This window comes from Phalacrocorax aristotelis, chromosome 23, assembly GCF_949628215.1.
Source record: "Phalacrocorax aristotelis chromosome 23, bGulAri2.1, whole genome shotgun sequence".
NCBI lineage: Eukaryota > Metazoa > Chordata > Aves > Suliformes > Phalacrocoracidae > Phalacrocorax > Phalacrocorax aristotelis.
The window spans coordinates 7,004,555-7,027,845 of record NC_134298.1 but is presented as its reverse complement, the minus strand read 5'-3'; the positions used below and the strand labels follow the sequence as shown (position 1 = coordinate 7,027,845).

Sequence of the window (23,291 nt, the reverse complement as noted above, 5' to 3'; positions counted from 1 at the left end):
CTCCAAGCTTTCAGCTCCAAGTCGAGCGTCATGTCTTTATGGAGGTGGCGGCACCAGTGCAGAGGGCCAGGGGTGAGCGACCCAGGGACCGGCTCCAGCCGTCCCGCTGCGGGATGGCCTCCCCCAGCCTCTGTCTAAGTAAGGCAGTTGTTAGCCCTGTAGGGTAATTGCTTTAACGAGCTCCTGGACAAGGGTCTGTGTTAAATACATTGTCTACTAAGTTCTGTATCTCCTATTCCTGCAACGCTAATCATACCGTGCATTTCAGGGTTGTTTAACCTGCCTCAGTGTTTACACAGCACCTCTGCGGTGGTGTTAAATGCAATGCAGAAATAAAGGGCTGCCTTCCCTGCCCAAATAGTTTATAACCTGGACAGTGATGGAAAACAATGATGGCGGAAACAGCACAGGGAGACGGGGAAGAGAAGATAAATGGAATGCAGAGGATGCAGTGCATGGGACGACAGGACAAGAAGTGACCTGGGACAGGAGGCAAGCTTCTACCATATTGACGTACAGAGCCACTCACACAAGCACATGGGAAATGCAGCTTGCAACAGCTCGTTCTTTTATTTTCTGATGTGCAAATCTTGTAAAGCAAGAATGGATGGGTATCTCAAAGGCAGACAGAGACTTAGGCTGAAGGTATAACATTGGGAGATGAATCTAAGGATAAGAAGAGCAAGGGTGGCTGCTCCAGAGAGAAGCGGGGGGTTATATCAGTGCTCGGGCTGGTACGCAGAAGCTATCCCCATCATGATCAGTGCCTGTAGATGAAAGGTACTGTGATTGCTCCAGCAGGTATGGTCTCTGTCTTACAGAGAGAGCAGACACATGTGAATTACACCATCAGGAAAAATCCCTGAGGAGTGAACATGCTGGAGGTTTAAGACATCAGTGAAGGAACAGAAAGAAAACAACTAGTTTTGCAAATTGCCAATGCGGGAAATCAGTGATGAGTTAAGGACTGCACTGCACAAGCAATCACACCTGATTACAGGCACTACTCATTTTTAATAGCAGGCCATATTCTGGTGTGATGTATAAACTATAATTTCTCTATAAAACTCTATTTTATCAAATGCGCAGACAGGTACGGTCTCACTCACACCCATAGTAACTATCTGTGGGGTTTGTATTTTCGTTTACTGGCTTGTGTAACATTTCTAAAGAATTATATAGATGAGTTAGCTACTACTTTAATCAAGCAGGAGCTTTCTCAGCTTGGTACACTGAATAATACAATTTAAGCTGCCAGTATGATCCACATACTGAAAGTGTATTGAAATTAAGAGACTTTCTAGTACAAGTATGAAATAAAGATAAGAAGAAGACACTGTGGGGAGGCTCTGGCTCGCCCACACCTTTGGCTGCCTGTCTCGATTGTATCACTGTGTGGTATCCGAGTGCAGGAAGCGCCTGAATGCTCCGGTTCTGCTTGTCAGGTTCTGGTTTGACCCACACGGCTCTGCCAGCACGGACCACAGGCCAACGCCTTGCTTTTCCTCCCGACCTGTGCTGCACTCGGCCGTCCATGCAGGGGTGAAATTGCTGTAGTTTCCTTCACCCCTCAGGATTCCAGTCCGTCCTAATACAAATTTGCTTGTGCTCTTCTTTGCCGTGGTAATCAGCTGTGCTTCCAGAGATGCAAATGCTGGGAAGTCTGGCAGCACTGTCACCGACTGGTAGGTGCTGGAAGGAAATTAAAACCCTTCCCAAAATGAATCAGGGAAGATAGTGAGCTTTGGTAGCAGGAAATCTGGTTCTGCCCACCTCTGTGTTCTGCCGAACTTCTACTTCATCACTCGCAAATGTCAGAGGTAGTTTGAAGACGTGAACAGTCAGCAAGAAAGAAACTGAAGCAGAGGAGTCGCCTTGGTCTCTGAGCCGCACTTAAGACCTAGGATCATGACGTTAGCAAACTCCTTGTGATAATTATTTCACTAGCCTTACAGGAATTTTGCTAAACGTGGTATAAACCAATGAGTCATGAGCCAGAAAAAAGCCATGGTCTGCATTCGAAAGATGGGACCATGGGGTCTGGAGCCGGCTCAGTATCACATCAAAGAAGTGTTTAATAAGTGATGCCTAATGGCTGTTATGCAAATTATTAATGGTAATTACAAGTGACAAGATAAAATCATATTCCAATGTGGTTGCACAAACATCACTGAAGCAATGCTTATGAAAGCAAAGTTCTGTCAAATTAGACACACCCTTCTTGTAGTTGACACAAGAAAACATTATCAGCTTTGATAAGTACAGCGAGCAGAGCGTGGAGGAGACAGGCTGACATCTTGCAGAAAGGCTGCGCGCCGGGACAGTCACAGTTCCCACAGGACCCTCCCCACACCGTCACTTGAAAATGTAACACCTTCCGGCCTCCTCCTGAGCTGCCCATCACGACGCGCCAATATTTACACTTACAGCCTCTTCATCCGCTTTCAGACCTCTCGCCTTTTCCCACAGGAAAAGGCCCACAAGCCTTCACAGGGTTTGCACTGACATTGTGCTGAGGCCACCGCTAATGGCGCTGGCCAACAGCCTGTCATTGCTGCCTTTACCTCCATCTGTATGAAACCGACTGTTTCCTCCTGTCTTACATTTAGGTTGTAAATCCTTTGGGGACATTTTTCTGTCTTAGACTTGCACAGTCCTTTCCTACACAGGGTTCTGCCCCAGGGCTATGCTCCTAGCCTGCAGGAATACAAATAATAACAGAAGTGGAGGTAAAGAAACCAGTTCAGTGGGGAAAAGACCTGGTACTGATGGATGTTGCAGAACAAGATGGTGGCTCACAGCTAGAGAAAGCAGGGAGCCACATAGCCAGAGAACACACACACATGCCCCTGCCCGACCTCTGGCGAGGCCTCAGCGCCGAGCCTCGGAGCCCCGGCACAGTCGTAAGGAGCAGGGCAACACCGCGCTGCCTGGAGTGAAACTACCACGCGGCCGTGCGAGCTGCCCGCCTGCCAGCAAACACAGCTGCAAACCCAGCAAACCCAGCGCACGAGCGAGAAGAAAAGTCAAACTGGTTTTAAAATACAGGCTGGTTAGTCTGGGACTGGCTTTTGGATGCATTTGCAGTATCAGTCCCAGTGAAACTGGCAGGAGCCCAGTAGAGCTCCAAAGAATGCAGTTATATCCCAGATATGAGTGCTTCGGAAGAATTGCATGGCTGTTTCTAATCCTCGCTGTTAAAATGTGATTCAGTAGCCTGTGGACCTTTCTGCCGGGACACATGTCACATGTTGTTCAGTGCTGCAAACCAGTTTGCTTTGTAGGGCAAGACTTATTCCTTCCTCGTACTAGGTAACTGCTGAAAGAAGCAGGTGTAGGTGCTCCCTGCCCTCCCATAGAGAAATGTCCGGTATCTGCAGTGTCTCTTCCTAAACCTGAGACTCTGACAGGGGAAGAAAGGCAGCCTCAGCCCAGAGCGCGCCTCGCTGTAGGTTGCTGTTAGGTAACTTCTTCTGAAAACCTACCCAGCAGAAGCAAAGCTCCAAGCAATCCAGACATTATATTAATTTCTGTTGCCTCTTACAGCCACACCCTGTCTTCAATTATATTCCTCAAAATGACGGATGAAAGGCAGAGTTGCTCCCTATCCTCCTTTTTGCTCATTATTTTCACTGTGTGAGTGTAGGCTGTGTGGGGAGCATGGGGGATGTGCTTCTAGGGGGAGGATGGACTTGCATTTCAGGCACTGCAGTCTTAGCTAGGAATCTGAGCTCTGACAGACTCCAGCTCTGTCCTTGAGCAAGTTATTTCACTACACCATACAAAAAATGAATATTCTAGGATGCTGCCAGCCTTGGGTAGGTGTCTTTTTATTATTTCTGATCTAAGTAAAGAAATAAATTATCTCACTGGAGAGCAGAGAGTCCTGACTTACGCTGGTGCGAAGATGAGCACATCTCTATATGCTTGGGGACACTCTCCTAGCACGGTGACAGGCGGCACCTAACTGCACACACAGCACGCTTGCCACCAGTGGGTGAGGGGTGGCCGAGCGTCTGAGTGCAGCCTTTCTGTGCCCTCTGTCCGGAGGCCACGGCTGCTCCCAGGGCTCCCTGGCAGGTGTCACCCTCACCGCCAAAGAGGAGTTATCACAACTGCTCCTGTAAATATGGACATCCTTGAGTCAAAGGTTACTTGTGAGTAAGAGTTGCTTGGAAATTCCACCCTGTAGGGAACTGAAGCCTCTGTCCCCTGGAGAGCAGAATACCCTCCCATTACAGCAGTCTGCTGGAGGAAGATACTTGCACTGGTGGAGCCAGTTCTCCGAACGCTTCTCTGGCTGTTGCTTGCCTGGTTGTGGAGATCATGCTCCCATGACGAGCCAGGCTGTGCTGGTGCCTGGTACTTCTCTGGCAAACTCAGCTAAGAAATGCAGAAAGCTTTTCTCCTTCTTATTCTGTGCTCAGCACAATCTTAGTAATGGCAAAGACCCATGGGATGACGTCTCAGCCCATCCAGGGAACTGGATGTATCGCCCATGGATGCTCCCTTTCCTGTCATCTCTTTTTTTATCTACGATCACCACAAATTGAGGCAGCATGGACAGCAATTAAAGCAATTGAAAAACAACTTCAGAGAGGTACTTCACACAATGCAGCTCACATCAAGTCTGTGTAACATCCAGACACGGAGATAACCAGGGACTTCCGCCAATGAGCAGGCCTGATCTTCGCAGGCTGTGAGCAAGCTGACTTCTTGTGTTTGCATGACCAGAGGAATACGAGCCACAAATGGGGAACTAAACCCATGGGGGAATTACCTCAGCGACCTAAGAAATCTCACAGTAAAGCCTGTACTAGAGCTACTGCCTGTCATTGGGCCAGGTGACAGGCATCTCCACCACCATATCCCTGGTCTTTTCACTACGACGGTCGCTATTATTCACACTTTTCAGAAGCGAGAAATTATACTAATTTCCCATTTTTGTTCCACATACTCTACCACAGCATGTGATATAACAATGTTCATTGGACTAAGAATAAAATAAATACAAATTAATAAAAGATAAAAGGCACTTTGATGTTATAAATACCAATGTTTCTTCTTTGTACATAATCTAGGGCAACTTTTTTTCTCGACTTGTTGTAAAGTTTGCATCATACAAAAAGCTGATGACTCATAAAACATTATTTTACTTTTTGGAATAAGCTGCTGACATGTAAAGTATCTTCCTTGTGAACTGGGATTTCTAGAGGGAAACTGCCTATGGGCTATTTATTCTTGGCATAAACAGCAAGACTAGCCAGCCCCGTGGGAAGAAGAAACACCCTATAGGTGACACCCCCTTTGGAAGGTATAAATAGAGATCTGCGGCAACAACCAACCTGCAGTCTGATTCAATATCAAGCTGTGCATCTTGCTTTGGGCTTTGGGTTGGATCTGCAGCAGTCCTCAAAATGAGTTGTAGTATTAAGCAGACAACTGGCTCTCTCAGGGGCAGGACCAGCGGTGGCAGCTGCGTTATCGGTGGCGGTGGTGGTGGTGGAGGAGCACGGATCTCCTCAGTCTCTTCTGGAAGATACACGACTTGTGGGATAGGTGGTAGCCGAGGGTTTTCTGGTAGAAGCTACTGTGGTGGTGTGAATTACGGAGGAGGACTGAGCACTGGCAGTTTGGTTGGTGGAAACTATGGAGGTGGCTTAGGAGCCGCCGTCCTCGGAGGATGTTCAGGCATTGGATTCAGCGGTGGCAGTGCTCGCTTTGGCGGTGGCATTGGCGGTGGCATTGGTATTGGTCTGGGTGGAGGGGTAGTTGGAGGTGGTTTTGCTGGTGATGGCATCCTTCTTTCTGGTGACGAGAAGGTCACCATGCAGAACCTTAACGACCGCCTGGCTTCTTACCTGGACAAGGTGAGGTGCCTGGAACAAGAAAATGCTGACCTGGAGTGCAGAATCAGGGAGTGGTACGCGAAGCAGGGCCCTTTTTGTGAGCCACGGGACTACAGCTGCTATTATAAAGAAATAGAAGATCTTCAAAATCAGGTAACACCATTTCTCGGCTGCTTTTTCCCTTGTAAGCTTCTCCATGGTGTTGGTTCACAACTTAATGCAGTTATCAGGAGTAACATTTCCTTGTTGTGAAATGCTTTCTGTAAACAGCCATTAAGACAGCTGCCTGTAGAAAGCCCTAGAGCTCAAAGGTAGAAACCTTGAGTGTTTGGACTGTTTCCATTGCTTTTATTCATCAGATATATTTGAAGGGGGAAACATTATCTGCATGGAATACGTCTGGATCGGCTCAGAAGTCTTTCTGAATTAGATCTGTGCCGAGGTGTTTAAATCGATGTATGCCAGGAGAGCAGGAGAAAGAGAAATAAATAATGGATCGCATTAATTTGCCTGAATTTATATTATTCTGTCATCAGTCTTGCAGCATTCCAGCTAAATGTTATTTCCTTTTTTTACAAGTTTACTCTTTCATACAGAATTGGAAAATATCAGGCATCTAATTAAAAATAAGAACAAAGAGATCATTGCCATAACACATTTTGGTATGCAATTTAAGATTAAAAATGTTCCCAAAGTATTTGGCAAAAATTCTAGGATGTCAACGCACAAAGAAGAACAAAGTGAAAAGAATCCAGGAAACAGAATGAGCCAGACCTGTAACTAAGTCTTGAAACAAAGCTTTTAAATCCCTTATCCGTGAGGTAAGAGTCCAGTTTAAAAGGTTAGGTGGGTTGCAGCAGGTGCTGGGCAACGCTAGTTGTACCTCCCTGCCTGCCTGCATCTGAACCACGTATTTTATCATTTTAATGCCTTCATCGTACCTCACTGGACACTCACCCCTGTGACTGCCATGCTCCTCACCTCCCCCATGCCTGCTACCCAGTACTAAAAAGAGAAAGAGAGGGGAAGAGTTTAGGTCTGGTAGCACCAGCCAGTGGCTACACTTGAGCCTGAGGATACAGGGAAGAGACTTCAGGAGTGAATATTCTCTTTCCAGATTGTCTGCGCAACCATAGACAACAACAAGATCATTCTGAACATCGATAACAGCAGGATGACAGCCGATGACTTCCGAGTGAAGTGAGTACCCCCTGGCACACCACTGTCCCCTGGCACAGAGCTGTCCTGCTCGCAGAGCTGGTGAGATCTCGGGCAGGTTCCCAAGTTCTGCTGCTCAGAGCAGGCGGAGGCCGTGCAGAAAAGCTCTTTCACCCACTGCTTCTAGAGCTGCCTTAATCAGTGGCAGTTCCACGATGGAAGGTTTGGGACAACAAGATGTTTCTGAGTGGAGATCTGAATTCTTTAGAAAGCAGAAGGGATCTGCAGACAGGGGGGAGCAGCGTGGGCTCAAGGGACCTGCAGACAGGGGGGAGCAGCGTGGGCTCACCTGAGCTGCCGTTCTGGCACGTGGTGTCTTTCAAAGGGGAAGCTTTTGGTTTTTCCTGTTGGAGCGTGCAAATGCGGTGAGGGACAACTCTGCCCCAGTGGAAAAGCTCCAGAGAAGGCAGGCGGAGGGCGGATTTGACGGAGCAAGCCTCAGACTGCTTTTCTCAGCATCCTGTGAGGATAGTTAGGAGAATACTGAAAGAAAGACGGGTAGTCAAATGAAGAAAAGAGGGAAATGGTGGTGTCAGCCGCTGACTGCTCTTCCTTGCTTTCTTTCTCACTCCCAGGTACGAGACGGAGCTGGCGCTGCGCCAGAGCGTGGAGGCTGACATTAATGGCTTACGCCAAGTCCTGGATCAGCTGACTCTCTGCAGGTCTGACCTGGAGGCACAGCTGGAGTCGCTGCGGGAGGAGCTCTGCTGCCTGAAGAAGAACCACGAGGAGGTAGGGTCCTGCCCCCCTCTGTCAAAAGCATCAGTGCATGCAGGATCCATCGCCCTCCCTCTCTGTGGTCCCCAGCTCTGGGGTGGCGGCTGGGGGGGAACATGGTTGATGGAGACCATACCTGTGAACCAGGAGCTGTGAATGCCCAGCAGAGAGGGTCTCTGCCAGGGGCTCCGCTCTTCCCTACAGGGGAACTAAGCTCCCTCGGTTTTTTCCTTCTTTTTTAAAAAATGACACGATCTGGGTGGTGTTTCCAGGAAATGAACTGCCTGAGGAAACAATCGACTGGAGATGTGAGTGTGGAGGTCAATGCCTGCCCTGGCCCAGACCTGAGGAAGATCCTGGAGGAGATGAGGTGCCAGTATGAGACGCTGATTGAACGCAATCGCAAAGAAGTGGAGGATTGGTATGAGTGCAAGGTGAGTAAATTTACTCAGCTTTGGCTTTCCCAGGCTAACACCCAGGCAACGGTTCCACAGGGATTTATTACATGTTAAAACCACACAACACACTGTAGCAGCACTCGGCGGCGGTTTAAATTGACACGGGGGATGCTGCCCCTCTGCGTCCTGCTCATAGCGGGACATGAGTTGCTGCATGTTAGTGAGACTTGAGATGGGAACTCTTTACAAAGCAGCAAGCAGAGAGAACTGGACAGCAGTACTACTGGAAGAGCAAGAGGAAGGACAAGCAGGGTTTACACTCCATTAGGGCGAGAGCATTCACCCAAACCTTTCTTATTTTATGTTTTTGCTAGCTTCTCTGCTCTTTCCTTAACACCTAACCCGATTTACATTACACGTTCCCCGAACACCTTTATTCCGGTTGGTGATTTTCAGATTGAGGAGGTGAATCGGGAGGTTATCACAAGCGGTCAGGAGGTAGAGACGTGCAACAACCAGGTTACTGAACTGAGACGCCAATTGCAAGCCCTGGAAATCGATCTGCAGGCCCAGCTCAGCCAGGTGGGTGGAGAGCTGGCGTAAAGCTCGGCTGTCTCACAGTTATGCTTTGATGTAAGAATTTGTAGTTAAGCGCAGTGTTTCTCATGCCTGTATTTGTGTTGTGCCACGTCACTCCTCAGAGGGACAACTTGGAATCTTCGCTGGCTGAGACAGAGTGTCGCTACAACAACCACCTTGCTGAGCTCCAGAGCCAGATCACGTGCGTGGAGCAGCAACTGGCTGATCTGCGAGCAGAAATGGAGTGCCAGAACCAAGAGTACAAGATCCTGCTGGACGTCAAATGCCGTCTGGAGCAGGAGATCCATACATACCGCTGCCTGCTGGAGGGTGGGCAGCAGGACCTTATGTAAGTAGGCTTGAGACGCACCAAATGATACAAATACCTGTGTCCTGGGTATTTTAACATAAAAGCAAAGCGAGCAATAGGTGGAGGCACCGCACACCTCCTTCACACTCACTGACCTATTCTGGCCGCCTGCTAATCCATGGCGACAATCTGCTTCCCTCCCCGTGCCAGCCATTGCCACGAGAAGAAAGGTCGCTGCAGTTTTATGCCAAAGAGGAAAACAGATTGAGAGCAGCAGGGACAACGAACGAACTGTAGTTCTAGTTTATCTGTCATCTCCTTTGCTAAAATGTGATTTTCCTGTTCCCCTAGTCAGCAAGGAGGAATTGGTCAGTCTTCGGGTCTAGGAGGAGGAGTTGCAAGAACAAGTGGAATAGGAGGAGGAGGTATCATCAGAACAAGCCACACTTACACTTCATCTTCCCAGATGCCATCCTGTGCAGCTGCGGAGATACAAGGTAAGATCTGCAACGCTCTACAAGATTTCCACAGTTTTCTCTATTCTAATGCAACAAGGACAGGCAGCAACAAAGATCTTTCCCACGTAGCTTACAGGTGCTATTTGAAAGTTTTATTGTGAGGCTCCTGGGAAACATATGATGGGACCCACAAAGGAGTGGCTGCACCAAGTGCTTTCAGGAGCTGTGACTGCTCGGAAGCATGAGAACTGCAAAAAGGGAGAAGGGGGAAGAGGGGTAGAAAGGAGAGGGAGAGATGCAGCAGGCAGGAAAGCCACAGAGAACATGGGGAAAGGACTGACATGAACGCTGGGACAGAGGAAAGAGTAGGAGAAAGCAGAGTGCCCAGAAATCATTAAAAAAAAGCAGGAATCATGGGATCACTGGCAGAAAACTACCAGTAGTGTTTCAGGGGGAAACTTCCAGCCAAAGTGAAAAAGAAAGGAGGAAATATGGCGACAGTTGGTCCGGGAGAACGAGTGTGAGCAGGGGCACCGTTCTGGCACGGACGCCGATGCCGTTCCCTCATCCAGATTGCTGCTGGTGCGACTGTGCAGCTTCCGCCATTCGGCATTTTTATGAAAAAGGGCAACCTGTGCTCAGGCTAGCTACAAACCCCGTCTGCCCGAATGGCAGGCAACAGTCAGAGCTCTCCAGGAAGGGACAGCATTGATCTGAAATTCTAACTGCATTGGCTTGTGAAATGATCACGTGTGTAGGGTGGCAGCGCGGGAAGGAATCTGTTTTGGCTATAAACAAAATAATGTTTCCTTTGATCTCTCCAGTGCCCTGCAGAAGGATTTGTGATTAAGCAGAGAAATGAGAATATTCAACAAGAGATCCCTGAAGCAGAGCCATGGATAAAGAGAGAGAATATTTACTGTATGCCTCTGCAAGGAGCAAGAAGCGTGCTCTTTTGTATTATTCAGCCATGCTAAGCAATGTGTCAGAGGGATAAGCAGAGTGTTGGGCCACATTCTGCTTTATTTTGCTGTTTGCTTTTTCCAGTCTGTATTGCTGCGTGTGCCCAACCACCATGACTATTGCTGGAGTTAACCAGCAGTATGATCATTAATGTACCTGCTGGTGAAAAAATTTCTCTAATAAAACTGTGCTTCTGCCTGATGCAATCAAGAAACCTGTGTCTGGAAACTGAGTTCCTTTAGAAAACCAGGTGCTGAGGCCAGTGCAAACCACAACCCCAGCCAAGCTAGCTAGCCTCCGCAAGGGCCCCAGCAGGGAGAGCTGGAAACCCACGCACAAGGGTCACCTAAACTGGCCAGAGCCGTGCTCCACTGGGAACAGGGCTGCTTTGCCAGTGGGAGCCAGAGACTGGCTTTGCTGACCCTGCACGCCTGGTCCATCTCCTCCCTGCCAAAGCCCGTAGCGCGCATCGCCCGTCCCTGCGCGACGCCCTCCACCCTCCACATGAAGAGCCAACCCAGGCAGATGCCCGGGTGCTTCCCACAGCGCGTTGCACTAAAACACAATTTCAGAAAAATGTTGAAAGTTAGTGACGGAACATCTGGAGGCAGATGCCTCTGCCCCAGCCTAGTGCTGACACATCTGGGCCGATCCCTCTCATACTTCCTCATCCAGCTTCGGGACCATGATTAGGTTGAAGAGAAAGTCTGGCCTCCACAACTGAATCAGTTTTTGCTGACATGACTTATTTTCTGACCTACTCTTTTCATTTTATAGGAATCCTCCCGCTGGGAGAAGGACTGGAGGCAAAAGATTTATTTCCTATCTATTTTCACATAGTGACTGAGTCACTTACTGGTCACCCTTCTATTTCAAAGAGTTTCAACCTGAACATCAGGAACTTTTGAAAGATCATCTTTAGATTAAACATGCCTTCTTTGCAGAAATGGAGAGGGCAGGATGGGAGCTGAAAAAGCACAGCTCAACAGAGAATACAATGGAGAAAAAAGCCAGCTAAGGCCTTTGGATACCCAGAGCCATTATATCTTAAACCTCACAAGCAAGGCAGAGATCGCTCCCTGCTCTGGGCCTCGAACAGCAGCCATGGAGCTGATGCTGAGTCAGCGTGGACTGGCGTGGTAGCGTGCACGCGTCCCGACACCGACCTGCCTAGCGAAGCGAGGGCAGCAGTTTGGGTGCTTGGGGCCCTGGAGCACTTGTGGTGGGTGCAGCCAGGGGATCCAGCCATGGTGAGGTGGCAGAGTCATTCCGGGTTTGGAGAATTTTCGGTTAAAGCCTTTATGAGCTGGAGGGTGTTTTGAGGATTAAATTGTCTGTTGGTCCAGAAAACCAAGCAGTCATCGGTTTCACATGTCCACTCCACCCTGCAGGTTCACAGCTAAACCAGCAGCACTGGATGAGGTTGCTGTTACTTCTGGTACACTGTGATGTGGCTGTTACAGAAAGTCACATTCACCTATTAGATGACCTGGCAAAGCAAAACTCCTGGTTACTCCTTTTCTGTCAAAAGCTGGAGGTTATGGAACAGCCAGCCTCAGGGGAGGAGGAGGAAGGGTACAAAGACAAAAACATTTCAGGACCATATATACAGTAGAGTGCAGCACAATTTTCTCCTGTCAGTTCTTTATTATATAGACACCAATTTCTCTGTTGCTACAGAAACAGACTTAACACAACCTGAAACCTTCCAGGAAAGCAGCATCTCCAAGGGATGTAGGTGGCAAGTGTCTGAAAAAGCTCAATCATTAATGTATCAGGGAGCAGGTGAAATGTGCCCTTCTGCTGCTGTAAAAGACCATGGAGAGAAGATGTGTCAGTGATATTTCTTTTATTTCATCTACCAGACACTGAACCCAGTAGTATCCAGGGGCTAGAGCAAAATAAGAAAATGCAGCACGGGAACAACTGCAATAATGACTCAGAAGAGTGGCCACAGGTTGAAGTTTTTAAACCAAGACTCTAAATCAGGTCGTCTTTAAAGATCAGTTCCAGCCCTACAGAAAGTCCCAGACTCAATGCAGAAATCTCGCGGTAGACGTGTAAGGCCAGTGCTTCACAAGAGACCAAAAGAGATACTTATCACGGTTATAATGGCTAATTTCCATTGGTTGGACTCCTCTGTGCATACCTCAGTTGTTCTCAGAGCTCTGGCTGACAGGATTTGGAAAGCAAATCTTTCCCTTTTCCTTCCCCGTTGTCTTTTCCTGCCTTGTTCAGTGCAAAGAAAGACAGGAGGACAACCCCCTGCTGCCCTTTCTGGCCTCACGCCTTCCCAACCTACCCTCGCTCTCATTTCTAAAAACATATAGATACCGCACTGACGCTCTTCCAGTTTTCAGTCTCTGGAAACTCCAGGCTACCTGCAGTATATAAACGCTTGCTGCGTTCTTCTGGGAGCCCCGGCTGACTCCCACCAGGTCTGGGCTAGTATTCTCTTGCAAACTGCTGCTGACATCTAGCTGCCCCACCTGATTCCCTGTATTCATATCAAAGGCCTTCCCACCCTTCCCACTGGGTCCGGCAGGTGCAAAGCCTGCACTTTCACAAAGGAGCTGTCCTAAATTCCTGAGAGGTGAAAGAGACCTAATGACATGGCCAGAAGGACTCTAATGATCCAGACTTTATGAATATGCCTCTGGAAAGCCCCTGGGGGTGGACACACTCAGCTCCTAAGACACTGTGATGTTGTTTGTGGACCTACAAGTTGGGATGCGTCTGGAAAGCAGCTCATGAGAAGGTAGCTTGTGATAAACAGTTCCCCGGCAGAAAACACCCTGGAAACAACCCATATATTAAGGACCTGCAAATTATGGAGCTGCAAACCTTGGTCTGGAAACTACATTTCCATGAGATTTCCATATTTTTTTGTGCTAATGAGACAGACCCAGGAAGCCTATGAGTTCAAATAACTGAATGAAAATAGCAGGGAAAGCTTAATTTATCTTTTTAAGGTCTTCAGAACAATTATTTAATTTCATCTCAGCTTAACTAGTGCACCCATTTCCTGAAGCTAAAAAGGACAAACAGCAAAGAAGAGAGCAAGCGCGTGCCATGCGAAGACCCCGGGCAAAGGTGCCTGCTGCAGACTCGCAGCAGGAGGAGGCGGGTCTAACGCGGGTCTGCAGGCCCGTGGGGGACCGCCGTATCTCAGAAGAGCAGGAGCCATCCTCTGCTCTCCACAATCATTACCGCAATAGGCAGGCAGACACCCTCCGCTCCCACAAGAGAGTAAGTCATTCCATGTTTCTGCCTGCATTATTCTGATGTGCTAAAATGATAACTGTGGAGCAGAGGAAGGAATGTGTGCTCACTCAGAAAAGATGCTTGCTGCAGACAGCTATTAGGAAACTCCTGAAGAATCATACGTAGGACAAGCAAAGCTTCAAGCGATGCAATATTACATCAGTTTCGGTTCATTCTTACCACCACACCCTGACTCCAATTATGTTCTCCAGTCCTAGTAATGAAATCCAGGTATTCCTTCCCATACACAATAACTTTATAAGAGTTTTTACCTACTCTGAGCTTTGCTCCTTTGTCTTTAGGGACTGAATGGAGCACAGCTTGGAAGGAAGGGCAGGCTGGCGTTCAGGCACTGCAGTCTGCTACCGGAGACAGGTTCAACTGCAGACTCTGCCAGAGGTGTGCTCTTTGTCTTTGAGTAAAGCACTTCGAGCAAGTCTCCCCACACCTCTGTCTCCAGCCTGCTGGAGGTATCCCAGGAATGCTGCTGGCTTTCATCGTACTGGATAGGTAACATCCAAGGATGCAGAGATAAGGAGAGGCATCTTTTCAACAGAAAAAAAGGAGGATAAGAGCAATAAAATGACGGGCAAATCCATGAATACTGGGATAATTCAGTCCTTCGGTAAATGGGATCATTTACTTGCCATAGCAATAGCTATCTGATCTATAATCCTGACACAGAGTGAGGATTTGAGCAAGAGTTTAATCTCAGTACTTGCCTGGTGGAGCAGGCTGGGAGAATTTCTTACAGTGAACGGTTAGTTTCAGAAAGCTGTGGAACGCCTGCTTCTTGCTCAATGGCCAGTAGAATCAGGTCGTCCCAGAGAGAAGGCCATTGCTCTTGAGTCTTAGTGAAACATCTCAGGAAAATGAGCTTACTCTGAATTTTGATGGCTGAAGAGTGAAAGGATTGTTACTTTTTAATTTCCCTGCCTAGTTAAGATTTTGAGACATCAGTGATGGAGAAAAACCTCTGGTTTGCACTTAACCCATCTTCTCCCCGCCAGCAGCACTGCACTGGGCAACGATTGCTCTGCCAGCCCTATCAGCAGTTCTGTCCTATTTCCTAGGACAGTAGTCCCAAGCCTCTTGTCAGAACGCAGCACGTATTGGCAGAGAAATTGCCCATAGGATGCTTCCACTCCCATTCACTGCTTCAAAACATCCACCCTTCCCCAGCAACAACCACTATCCATAATGATGAAAACTGCAGAAACATCTTTCACTGAGCAGCAGGAAATATTTAAAGTACTTTTACCTTGCTTTAGGCTCTCCACATAAAGAAACTAACTCTTTGTGAATTACTGGGAGCCACGATCATACATGAAGAACCTTTCATCCACGTCCATTAAGAGACCACTCCACGGTCTCACCTGTCCCGTAGCAGAGTGTTCTGGAGTTGTCACTTTGCCAACGGAGAGACTGAAAGGTTAATCTCTGTGTCTCTGATCTTTCCACAAAGTTCTTACATCATTCCTCATACATCATTCGAGAGTCAAACTTCGTATGTATCCTTTCTTTTTCATCTCACATATTCCAACATCAGCACCTTGCATGAAAACTGCTTATTCAACTCAAAATAAAATGAAAATAAATTAATGAGAGATAAAGAGCTCTTTGATGCAATAACCTTTAATGATTTCTTCCTGGTATATAATTTAGGACAGTGTTTTTCCTGGCTTAATGTTGTAAAGTTTGCATCATAAACAAAAAGCTGATGATTCATAAAACATTATTGCTAATGTATTTTTGAAATTAGCAAGAGACATGTAAAGTATCTTCCTTGTCTACCAGGATTCTTGAAAGGAAACTTCCCTTTGAGAAATTATTCTTGGCACCAATGGCTAGAGTAGCCAGCCTTATGGGAAGAAGAGCCAGTGGTGACACCCACTGTGGAAGGTATAAATAGAGTTTCGCGGCACGGACAACTCGCAGTCTGATTTAATATCAAGCTGTGCATCTTGCTTTGGGCTTCTGCTTGCATTTCCAACTGCTGTCGCCATGAGTTGCAACATTAAGGAGACTATTACTGTGTCTAGCAAAGGCAGGAGCAGTGGTGGCAGCTGTATCATTGGTGGTGGTGGTGGAGCACGGATTTCTTCCTACGGGATAGGCAGTGGCAGAGGTTTTTCTGGAAGGAGTTACTGCGGTGGAGTGAATTATGGCGGGGGACTGAGTGTTGGTAGCTTGGCTGGTGGGAGCTATGGAGGTGGCAACTGCTATGGCAACGGCCTTGGCTTTGGCCTCGGAGGCGGTGTGGTTGTTGGTGGTATTGGTGGCGACTGTTTGCTTTCATCCTGCGATGAGAAGGTCACCATGCAAAATCTCAACGACCGCCTGGCTTCCTATCTGGACAAGGTGAAGTGTTTGGAGAAGGAAAATGCCGAACTGGAATGCAGAATCAGAGAGTGGTACGCTACACAGGGCCTCTCCTGTGAGCCCCGGGACTACAGCTGCTATTACAAAGAAATCGAAGACCTTCAAAATCAGGTAACCCCCTTTTTTGGTTGTTTCTCCTCTGTCTAAGGCTTATTTCTGAATTTGTGTTTAGAACCTGCTGCAGTTGTTAGAGGTAACGCTGGTGCTGTTAAATGTCTTTGCTAAGAGAAATTTTGGCAAGTTCTCCTATGACATTGCTGAGTGTGGACGCATATTAAAGGTGCACACTGCAGGGTGATACAGGTGGGATAATGCTCTTAAAAAGGAAAAGGATGCTTTCTTACTCTGTTCTGACTATACAATTGTAAATATGGTATTACCAAGTGTGCTCTGAGGGAATGTGGTGTCAGCCCAGCAGGAAGAGCGAAGCAAAGAGAACTAAAGAACAAGAGCGAAGCACACCTATCAGAGGCTGTGATTCTGTGATTCTGTGTGAAATGAAGCATTATAAATTCTAGGTGAGAAGGGTCAAGTATTTAAAATTGATTGCTGCAGTGGCACTAACAGCCTGATACTAATATGTCAGCAATGAAAGTTACAGCTGATCTTAAGGCTTAAAGATACCTTCCAACTATCTTCCCTGAAATCCTTAAGCTTAAAGCCAAGAACGTGCCCGCCTGAATGCCAGCTGAGACTTGGTGTCTCAGGGAAGGTTCTTTAGGTTCAATTCTTTGTGAAGCATCTTTAGAACTTGCCTTCAGGACTTGAAACTGGGAAGTCCCATCTCACAACTCTCTAACTCCCAACCTCTACATAGCCAACCTCTTTTCTTTACTGACTGAGTTAAGGAGGCAAAGCTACTACCTCCTGCATCTGCTCTGCTCAAGGAACAAGGTTACTTAAGTAAGAAGGGACCAGAAACAGGAAATTGTGAAGACTTACTACTTCACTGCAATCTAGATACACCTGTTAGACTATATAGCAGAGAGAAGTGAGACATCGCTCATGGTCTGCTCTTTTCCAGATTGTCTGCGCAACCATCGATAACAACAAGATCATTCTGGACATCGATAACAGCAGGATGGCTGCTGATGACTTCCGCGTGAAGTGAGTGCCCCTCTGTGGGGGTGAACCCCCTTAGCCTACTCCCTGCTCCTTTGCATTTTACTTGCGGAGTCTCAGGGCACTAATTACAGAGCCTTCAGACATGTCTCCCCACAACACCACATTAAGACAGGATTGAGTGATGAAACGCATTTTGCTTTTGGTCATCAGCCCTCCCTTAATTAGTGTTCTCTGGTAAAACATTTGGCAACAGCGTTTGTTGGTGAGGGCTGGGGACTGACATTGGAGGGAGTGGTCCTTAGTGGCAGGGCTGGCGCGTTTCCATCATAGACCAGTGCAGATTGGGATCAGCAAACCAGAAATGCAGCTGAATAAGTGATATCAAACATACAGTGATCAGGAGCAGGAAAAGAATAGAAGAAAAGCTTTCACACAACTGACATCAGCTGCCGTGCAGAGATGTAATGCGCAGTGCATTCTGCTTAGACAACAAAATACAGTTTAGAGCAGGTAGGTGGGAGAGGAGGTTTTTGCATAAGCTGAGCACATGTGAGACGTTACCTACGGTTCTGAATCTCTGCTTTCTTGCCCAAACCAGGTACGAGACGGAGCTGGCACTGCGCCAGAGCGTGGAGGCTGACATTAATGGCTTACGCCAAGTCCTGGATCAGCTGACTCTCTGCAGGTCTGACCTGGAGGCACAGCTGGAGTCGCTGCGGGAGGAGCTCTGCTGCCTGAAGAAGAACCACGAGGAGGTAGGGTCCTGCCCTTTCCCTGGGAGCTCCATGGCCCTGACACAAAACTTTGCCCACATGAATGGGCTCTAAATTTAAAAGTAAAGATCAACTACTTTCCCGCCACAGCTTTCCCATCAAACGCTCCTGGGGTTCAGCCCTCTCTGCCTCGTGGGTGGCGCGGGAGCTCTGGCAGAGAGGCGGCTGCTGCTCTCAAGGCTGTGCTGGCACTGGCAGTGCCGGGGGGCAGGTGAAAGTTGTTGCTGACTCCAGTAGATGAGAAATTACCCAACAGATTTGTTGGGGAAAACACTTACACCCTCTTCCAGCGCTTTACAGCCACAGCTGGGAGGCACCCCTCGCAGAGGAGCTGTTCTCAGCCACCAAGCTCTGCTCCTCTGTGCTGTCTTCAAAAGCCAGCACACATCTGATCTGGCTTCTACTTCCAGGAAATGAACTGCCTGAGAAAACAATCAACTGGAGACGTGAGTGTGGAGGTCAATGCCTGCCCTGGACCAGATCTCAGGCAAATCTTGGAGGATTTGAGGTGCCAGTACGAAACACTGATAGCGCGCAACCGCAAGGAAGTCGAGGATTGGTATGAGTGCAAGGTAAGCGACACACACCTGCTGCGAAGCAACCTGGCACACATGTTTCAGGGCACAGGAGTGTTTCAGAAGACAGACATGGAGACAATAAGCAGTTCTTCCTTTACAGTGAAGCCCAAGACCAGCACTTATACCCTGTGTTCCACAGGAGACACAGGCCTGTCTGACCAGTTCGTTACGTCCCATCTGGAGCAGCAGCATTTGCTGCAAGGCCTCGTGGTGTGTTGTTGGAACCAAGATGTTCCACACTAGGATCAAAGAGACTTAATAGCCACGAGGTTAATGTGATTTGTAGAAAGAGCAAGCAGTTGAAGCTGGCGGTTAACGCCCAGCGCACAGAGAACTTGCCCCGCTCACCTTTCTTTTTGCTAGCTACTCGCTGTGTTCTGCTTCTGTAAAAGCAAGTCCAATCTGCACTGATATTCCCTCAAGCTCTTTATTCCGGTTGGTGATTTTCAGATTGAGGAGGTGAATCGGGAGGTTATCACAAGCGGTCAGGAGGTAGAGACGTGCAACAACCAGGTTACCGAACTGAGACGCCAATTGCAAGCCCTGGAAATCGACCTGCAGGCCCAGCTCAGCCAGGTGGGTGGAGAGCTTGCTCTCAGCTGTGGCATGGTCTCTGCTGGGTTGCGTAGCACGAACAGCCGGCCCTGCCAGTGGGTGCCCACCATGACGGTGGTGAACGGCTCTTCCCTTTCTGCATTGGAAATAATAACATCTAGGGTGACAAATAAATGTCGGCTCTTCGGTTGGTTGTCTTGTTTATCAGAGAAATAATTTGGAATCATCTCTGGCTGAGACTGAGTGCCAGTACAACACCCTCCTCGGTGAGCTACAGAACCAGATCACGTGCGTGGAGCAGCAATTGGCTGAAATAAGAGCGGAAATTGAGTGCCAGAACCAAGAATACAAGACCTTATTGGACGTCAAGTGCCGTTTGGAGCAGGAGATTCAGACCTACCGGTGCTTGTTGGAAGGAGGACAGCAGGACCTTATGTATGTAGATCTCTCGATGAATAAATGGAAATATCAAGGGTCTGTATTACAGATTGGGAATCCGAGATAATCTTTAGTCCATCTTAATGCTTTCACTGAGGTGAAAAAGTTGCCTCATGAGCAACTTTGCTGTGATGAACATTGAAAACTGAACTAAATATCACTCCTTGGGATTTACAAAGCAGAGAAACCAAATCTGTTAACTGCTATTACAACATTGCGACTACTAGTGTTATGTCAGCATTCATAGCAATCTGCTTTCTGTAGTAAGATGGGTGAGAACTGTCAGAGGAAGAATTAATTGCAAAGCTCTGCATTGCATTTTCGTTCCAAAGGAGGGCACAAATGCAAAGCAACTCTGAAAATGCAAAAAGAATGCAATGTAAAACACGCTAACACCTACAAAAGACATAGTTTGAGACTTTGTGTCACATAGTCAGTCAGCAGTGTCATGTGAAGTTCTAAAATTTCCTATTTCTTTCACCAAATTTATCCCACTAGTCATGGAGGAGGAATCGGAGTAGGAACTGGTGTAGGAGGAGGAGTCATTAGGACAAGTCACACCTATACTACAACTTCATCTTCCCATTGCCAGCCCCAGGTCCCACCCTGCAAGACTGGAGATATACAAGGTAGGAGCTGCATTTCCACAAAAGGAAAATTGTTTTTTTTCAGTTTGCTCCTTTCAGTAAGGCCAGGAGACAGCACGCTCTCCTGGACACGTTACTGGTGTCTTCGCAGAGAGTTACTGTGCTACAGGTGTGGTCTGTTAGGATGGATCCAACTACAGCGCAAAATTGGCTGTGTCGCTAAGAAATAGGTTTAAAGAGAGCGCTGACTGGATATGGAGCAGCAGAATGCAAATGAGAGATGAGAGGGAGCAGTAGGACTAAAAGGAGAAAGGTGGGGAAATGAGGCATAAAGAACAGATCTGGAAGTAGGAGTAAAGAAGAAGACAGGCAAACAGAACCTAGCAAAAGAGTCTGCAAGGAGAGAAAAGAAGAGCAAATCTGTAACTTTACAAATGAAAATTCTAATTAAAACACAATTATTTAGGGAATTTCTGGGGTCTCCTGGGTTGTCTGCCAACTGCCTTTGTTTAACAGAGTGTATTCTTGAAATGAGGGCACTGCATAGAGTAAACTTTTGTTATTTGAAGGATTTTCTCTCTGTTCCAATCAAATAATGCTGCTACATTTTTTCTCCAGTGACCTGCAGGAGAATTTGTGATTGAGGAGGAATGGACTAGAAGGTGACTTACAGAGAAACCCACAGACAAAACAAGAACACTCGATGTTCACTGCATGCCTCTATGCAGAGAAAGTAGAAGTAACTCAGCAATGCTTTGCCGTGTATCTAAAGGGGCCTGTTGGGGCCACCTTCTTCTCTGTTCTGCTGCTTCTGTAATGCTGTATCTCTAGAATTCACTCGAGTTAGTCAGGATCACTAATGTACCTGCTGGTGAAAAAATTTCTCTAATAAAACTGTGCTTCTGCCTGATGCAATCAAGAAACCTGTGTCTGGAAACTGAGTTCCTTTAGAAAACCAGGTGCTGAGGCCAGTGCAAACCACAACACCAGCCAAGCTAGCTAGCCTCCGCAAGGGCCCCAGCAGGGAGAGCTGGAAACCCACGCACAAGGGTCACCTAAACTGGCCAGGGCCGTGCTCCACTGGGAACAGGGCTGCTTTGCCAGTGGGAGCCAGAGACTAGCTTCGCTGACCCTGCACGCCTGGTCCATCTCCTCCCTGCCAAAGCCCGTAGCGCGCATCGCCCGTCCCTGCGCGACGCCCTCCACCCTCCACATGAAGAGCCAACCCAGGCAGATGCCCGGGTGCTTCCCACAGCGCGTTGCGCTTCAGTTCACCACAGACCAACCAAGGAGGAAGTAAGTGGAGCTGGAGCTCATCAGTGAAAGAACAGAGAGATCAGTGACAGAAGTTTGCAAGAAAAGGCAAGCTCAGGGTGGTGTATGTCCACACACAGGTATTGCTTAGCAGCCATCCCCGGTGCACATCTCCAGGTGCTCTCCAGATGTGTCAGGCATTAAACTGTGAGATGGGTTGGCTGGTGGGGAGCACGATGGAAGCCACGCAAGTCTTAGAGACCTGCACTGCAGTCCTCTGGGGGCAGGGAGGTGACTTCTGACTTCACCTGGGCTTCTGTAACACAAGCATGTCCGAGTGAGTCTGCCTCACCGCAGAGCAAATCCCATCTCTCCTGTGCCAGCCATCCAGGCGTCTGCCTGGGGAGAGGGACTCTGCAGGCAGGCGCTTCTCCTCCCGGGTGACTGTGGGCAGAGCCGAGAGCCTGTGCTGAGATGACAGCATTCAGGTTTTGTCATGAATCTCTCCTGAGACAGCAAAGGGGTGGTTGGGCACCCTCTGCTGTGCAGAGACACCCACAGGGTGAAAAAGCAAATGGCCTGAAAACCCTTTTAATAGCCTGTGTAACATGGCACAAATATTTCTCACATGTAAAAAATTTTGGGGTCCTTTGCTGAGAAATTAAAAAATATTTGAGGCATAAAAGCAAGTGCGTTTCCCCAAAAACCGCTCCGGAATAGACCACAGCCCTGGAAGAACAGCATTTCTGCCTCTGCCAGGGTCAGTTCATGCGCTGCAGTAAGCAGGGAGACAGGGCGGGGGACAGAAGGGGGGTGGCACTTCGAAGCAGAGGAGCGGCAAGGCGGGCGCGGGCGTGCAGGGCTGCGAGCGGCCGAGGGGATGCGGGGAAGCTCCCCGGCCCTGGCCCGGGGCTGAGCCGCCGCAGCGCTCCCAGGGCGGCCTCTCGTGGCCTCGCCAGCGCCGGGAAAGAAATGGGAGCAGAAACGGCCGCTGTGGCCTTCGGGTTGATGGGTTGATGTGTGCCAGGGGAGGAAGAGGCTAGTGCCAGCAGCACACGCACCTTCTCTGGTGGTGTGCCAGGCTCCCAGGGTGCTCTTCCCAGGCTGGGGTTTCTCCCTGGCAGCCGCCACCGCGGTACGAACCCTCGCACACAACCCTCGCGTCCTGCAGACACGCCGCCTGCTGCTCGCTCCTCCCAGCCGAGGACTGCGGCTCAACATGAATCAAATCCTCCTGGAGTGAGAGACAGCTTCTCATCAAAACTAAAATCCTGTGAATTTGGCACCTGAGTTTTCACTTTCTAACTGCCGTCACGCTGGCATTTCCCTCTTGCCACCACAGAAGGAAATACCAACCTGCAGCATGTGTGAGAATATTTATAGTTTTGTTTTGGAGTTTTATTTCAGAGGAAAGAGAAATTGAACGTGTTTGCCTGCAAACAAAGGGCAGAACTGGTAGTCTGCCCGGCTTGTACCAAGACTCAGGCAAAAGTTTTTCATGAGTATTTGATTTCAGATAAAAACTCAACAGGAGCTGGAATAATAAACTTTCATTACACGCAAATGCTGCTTGTGCCAAAAAGCAGGGAAATGGAGAAAGCGCCCGGTAAATACAGGCAGACCAGACATCTTGGTACCTTCCAGATCTCTCCGTAAGGTGTCAGCTCTTCCTAACAGGCAGATCCCAACGGAATGCTGACCTGCCTGCCTTCTGCTCCCCAGCGGCTGCTCCGGCGCAGCCCTCTCCTGTCCTGTCCCGCCACCCAGGGAGGGCACCCACGACGCTGCCGCAGTACGTGAGACGGGGGTCAGGCGCTCTGCCTAAAGCAGGACTCACATTTTGCTGAGAGGCCAGGAGATGCAGATAAGTTTGGCTAACCCCATCTGTGCTAAACAGAACAGT

General features: G+C 48.4%; 2 protein-coding genes across 2 annotated transcripts; both read left to right on the top strand.

The window, feature by feature from the left end:
* The first annotated feature begins 5,353 nt into the window (after positions 1-5,353).
* LOC142067886 (keratin, type I cytoskeletal 19-like) lies at positions 5,354-10,701 on the top strand. Its single transcript, XM_075116896.1, has 8 exons — positions 5,354-6,002; positions 6,967-7,049; positions 7,643-7,799; positions 8,057-8,218; positions 8,639-8,764; positions 8,884-9,110; positions 9,423-9,568; positions 10,354-10,701. Exons 1-8 carry the CDS (start codon positions 5,418-5,420, stop codon positions 10,377-10,379), a joined length of 1,512 nt encoding a protein of 503 aa, XP_074972997.1. The 5' UTR covers positions 5,354-5,417; the 3' UTR covers positions 10,380-10,701.
* Positions 10,702-15,715: 5,014 nt separating this feature from the next.
* On the top strand, positions 15,716-20,936 carry LOC142067893 (keratin, type I cytoskeletal 19-like). The gene is made up of 8 exons (XM_075116904.1): positions 15,716-16,249; positions 17,163-17,245; positions 17,802-17,958; positions 18,387-18,548; positions 19,005-19,130; positions 19,318-19,544; positions 20,046-20,176; positions 20,753-20,936. Exons 1-8 carry the CDS (start codon positions 15,761-15,763, stop codon positions 20,776-20,778), a joined length of 1,401 nt encoding a protein of 466 aa, XP_074973005.1. The 5' UTR covers positions 15,716-15,760; the 3' UTR covers positions 20,779-20,936.
* The last annotated feature ends 2,355 nt before the right edge of the window (positions 20,937-23,291 follow it).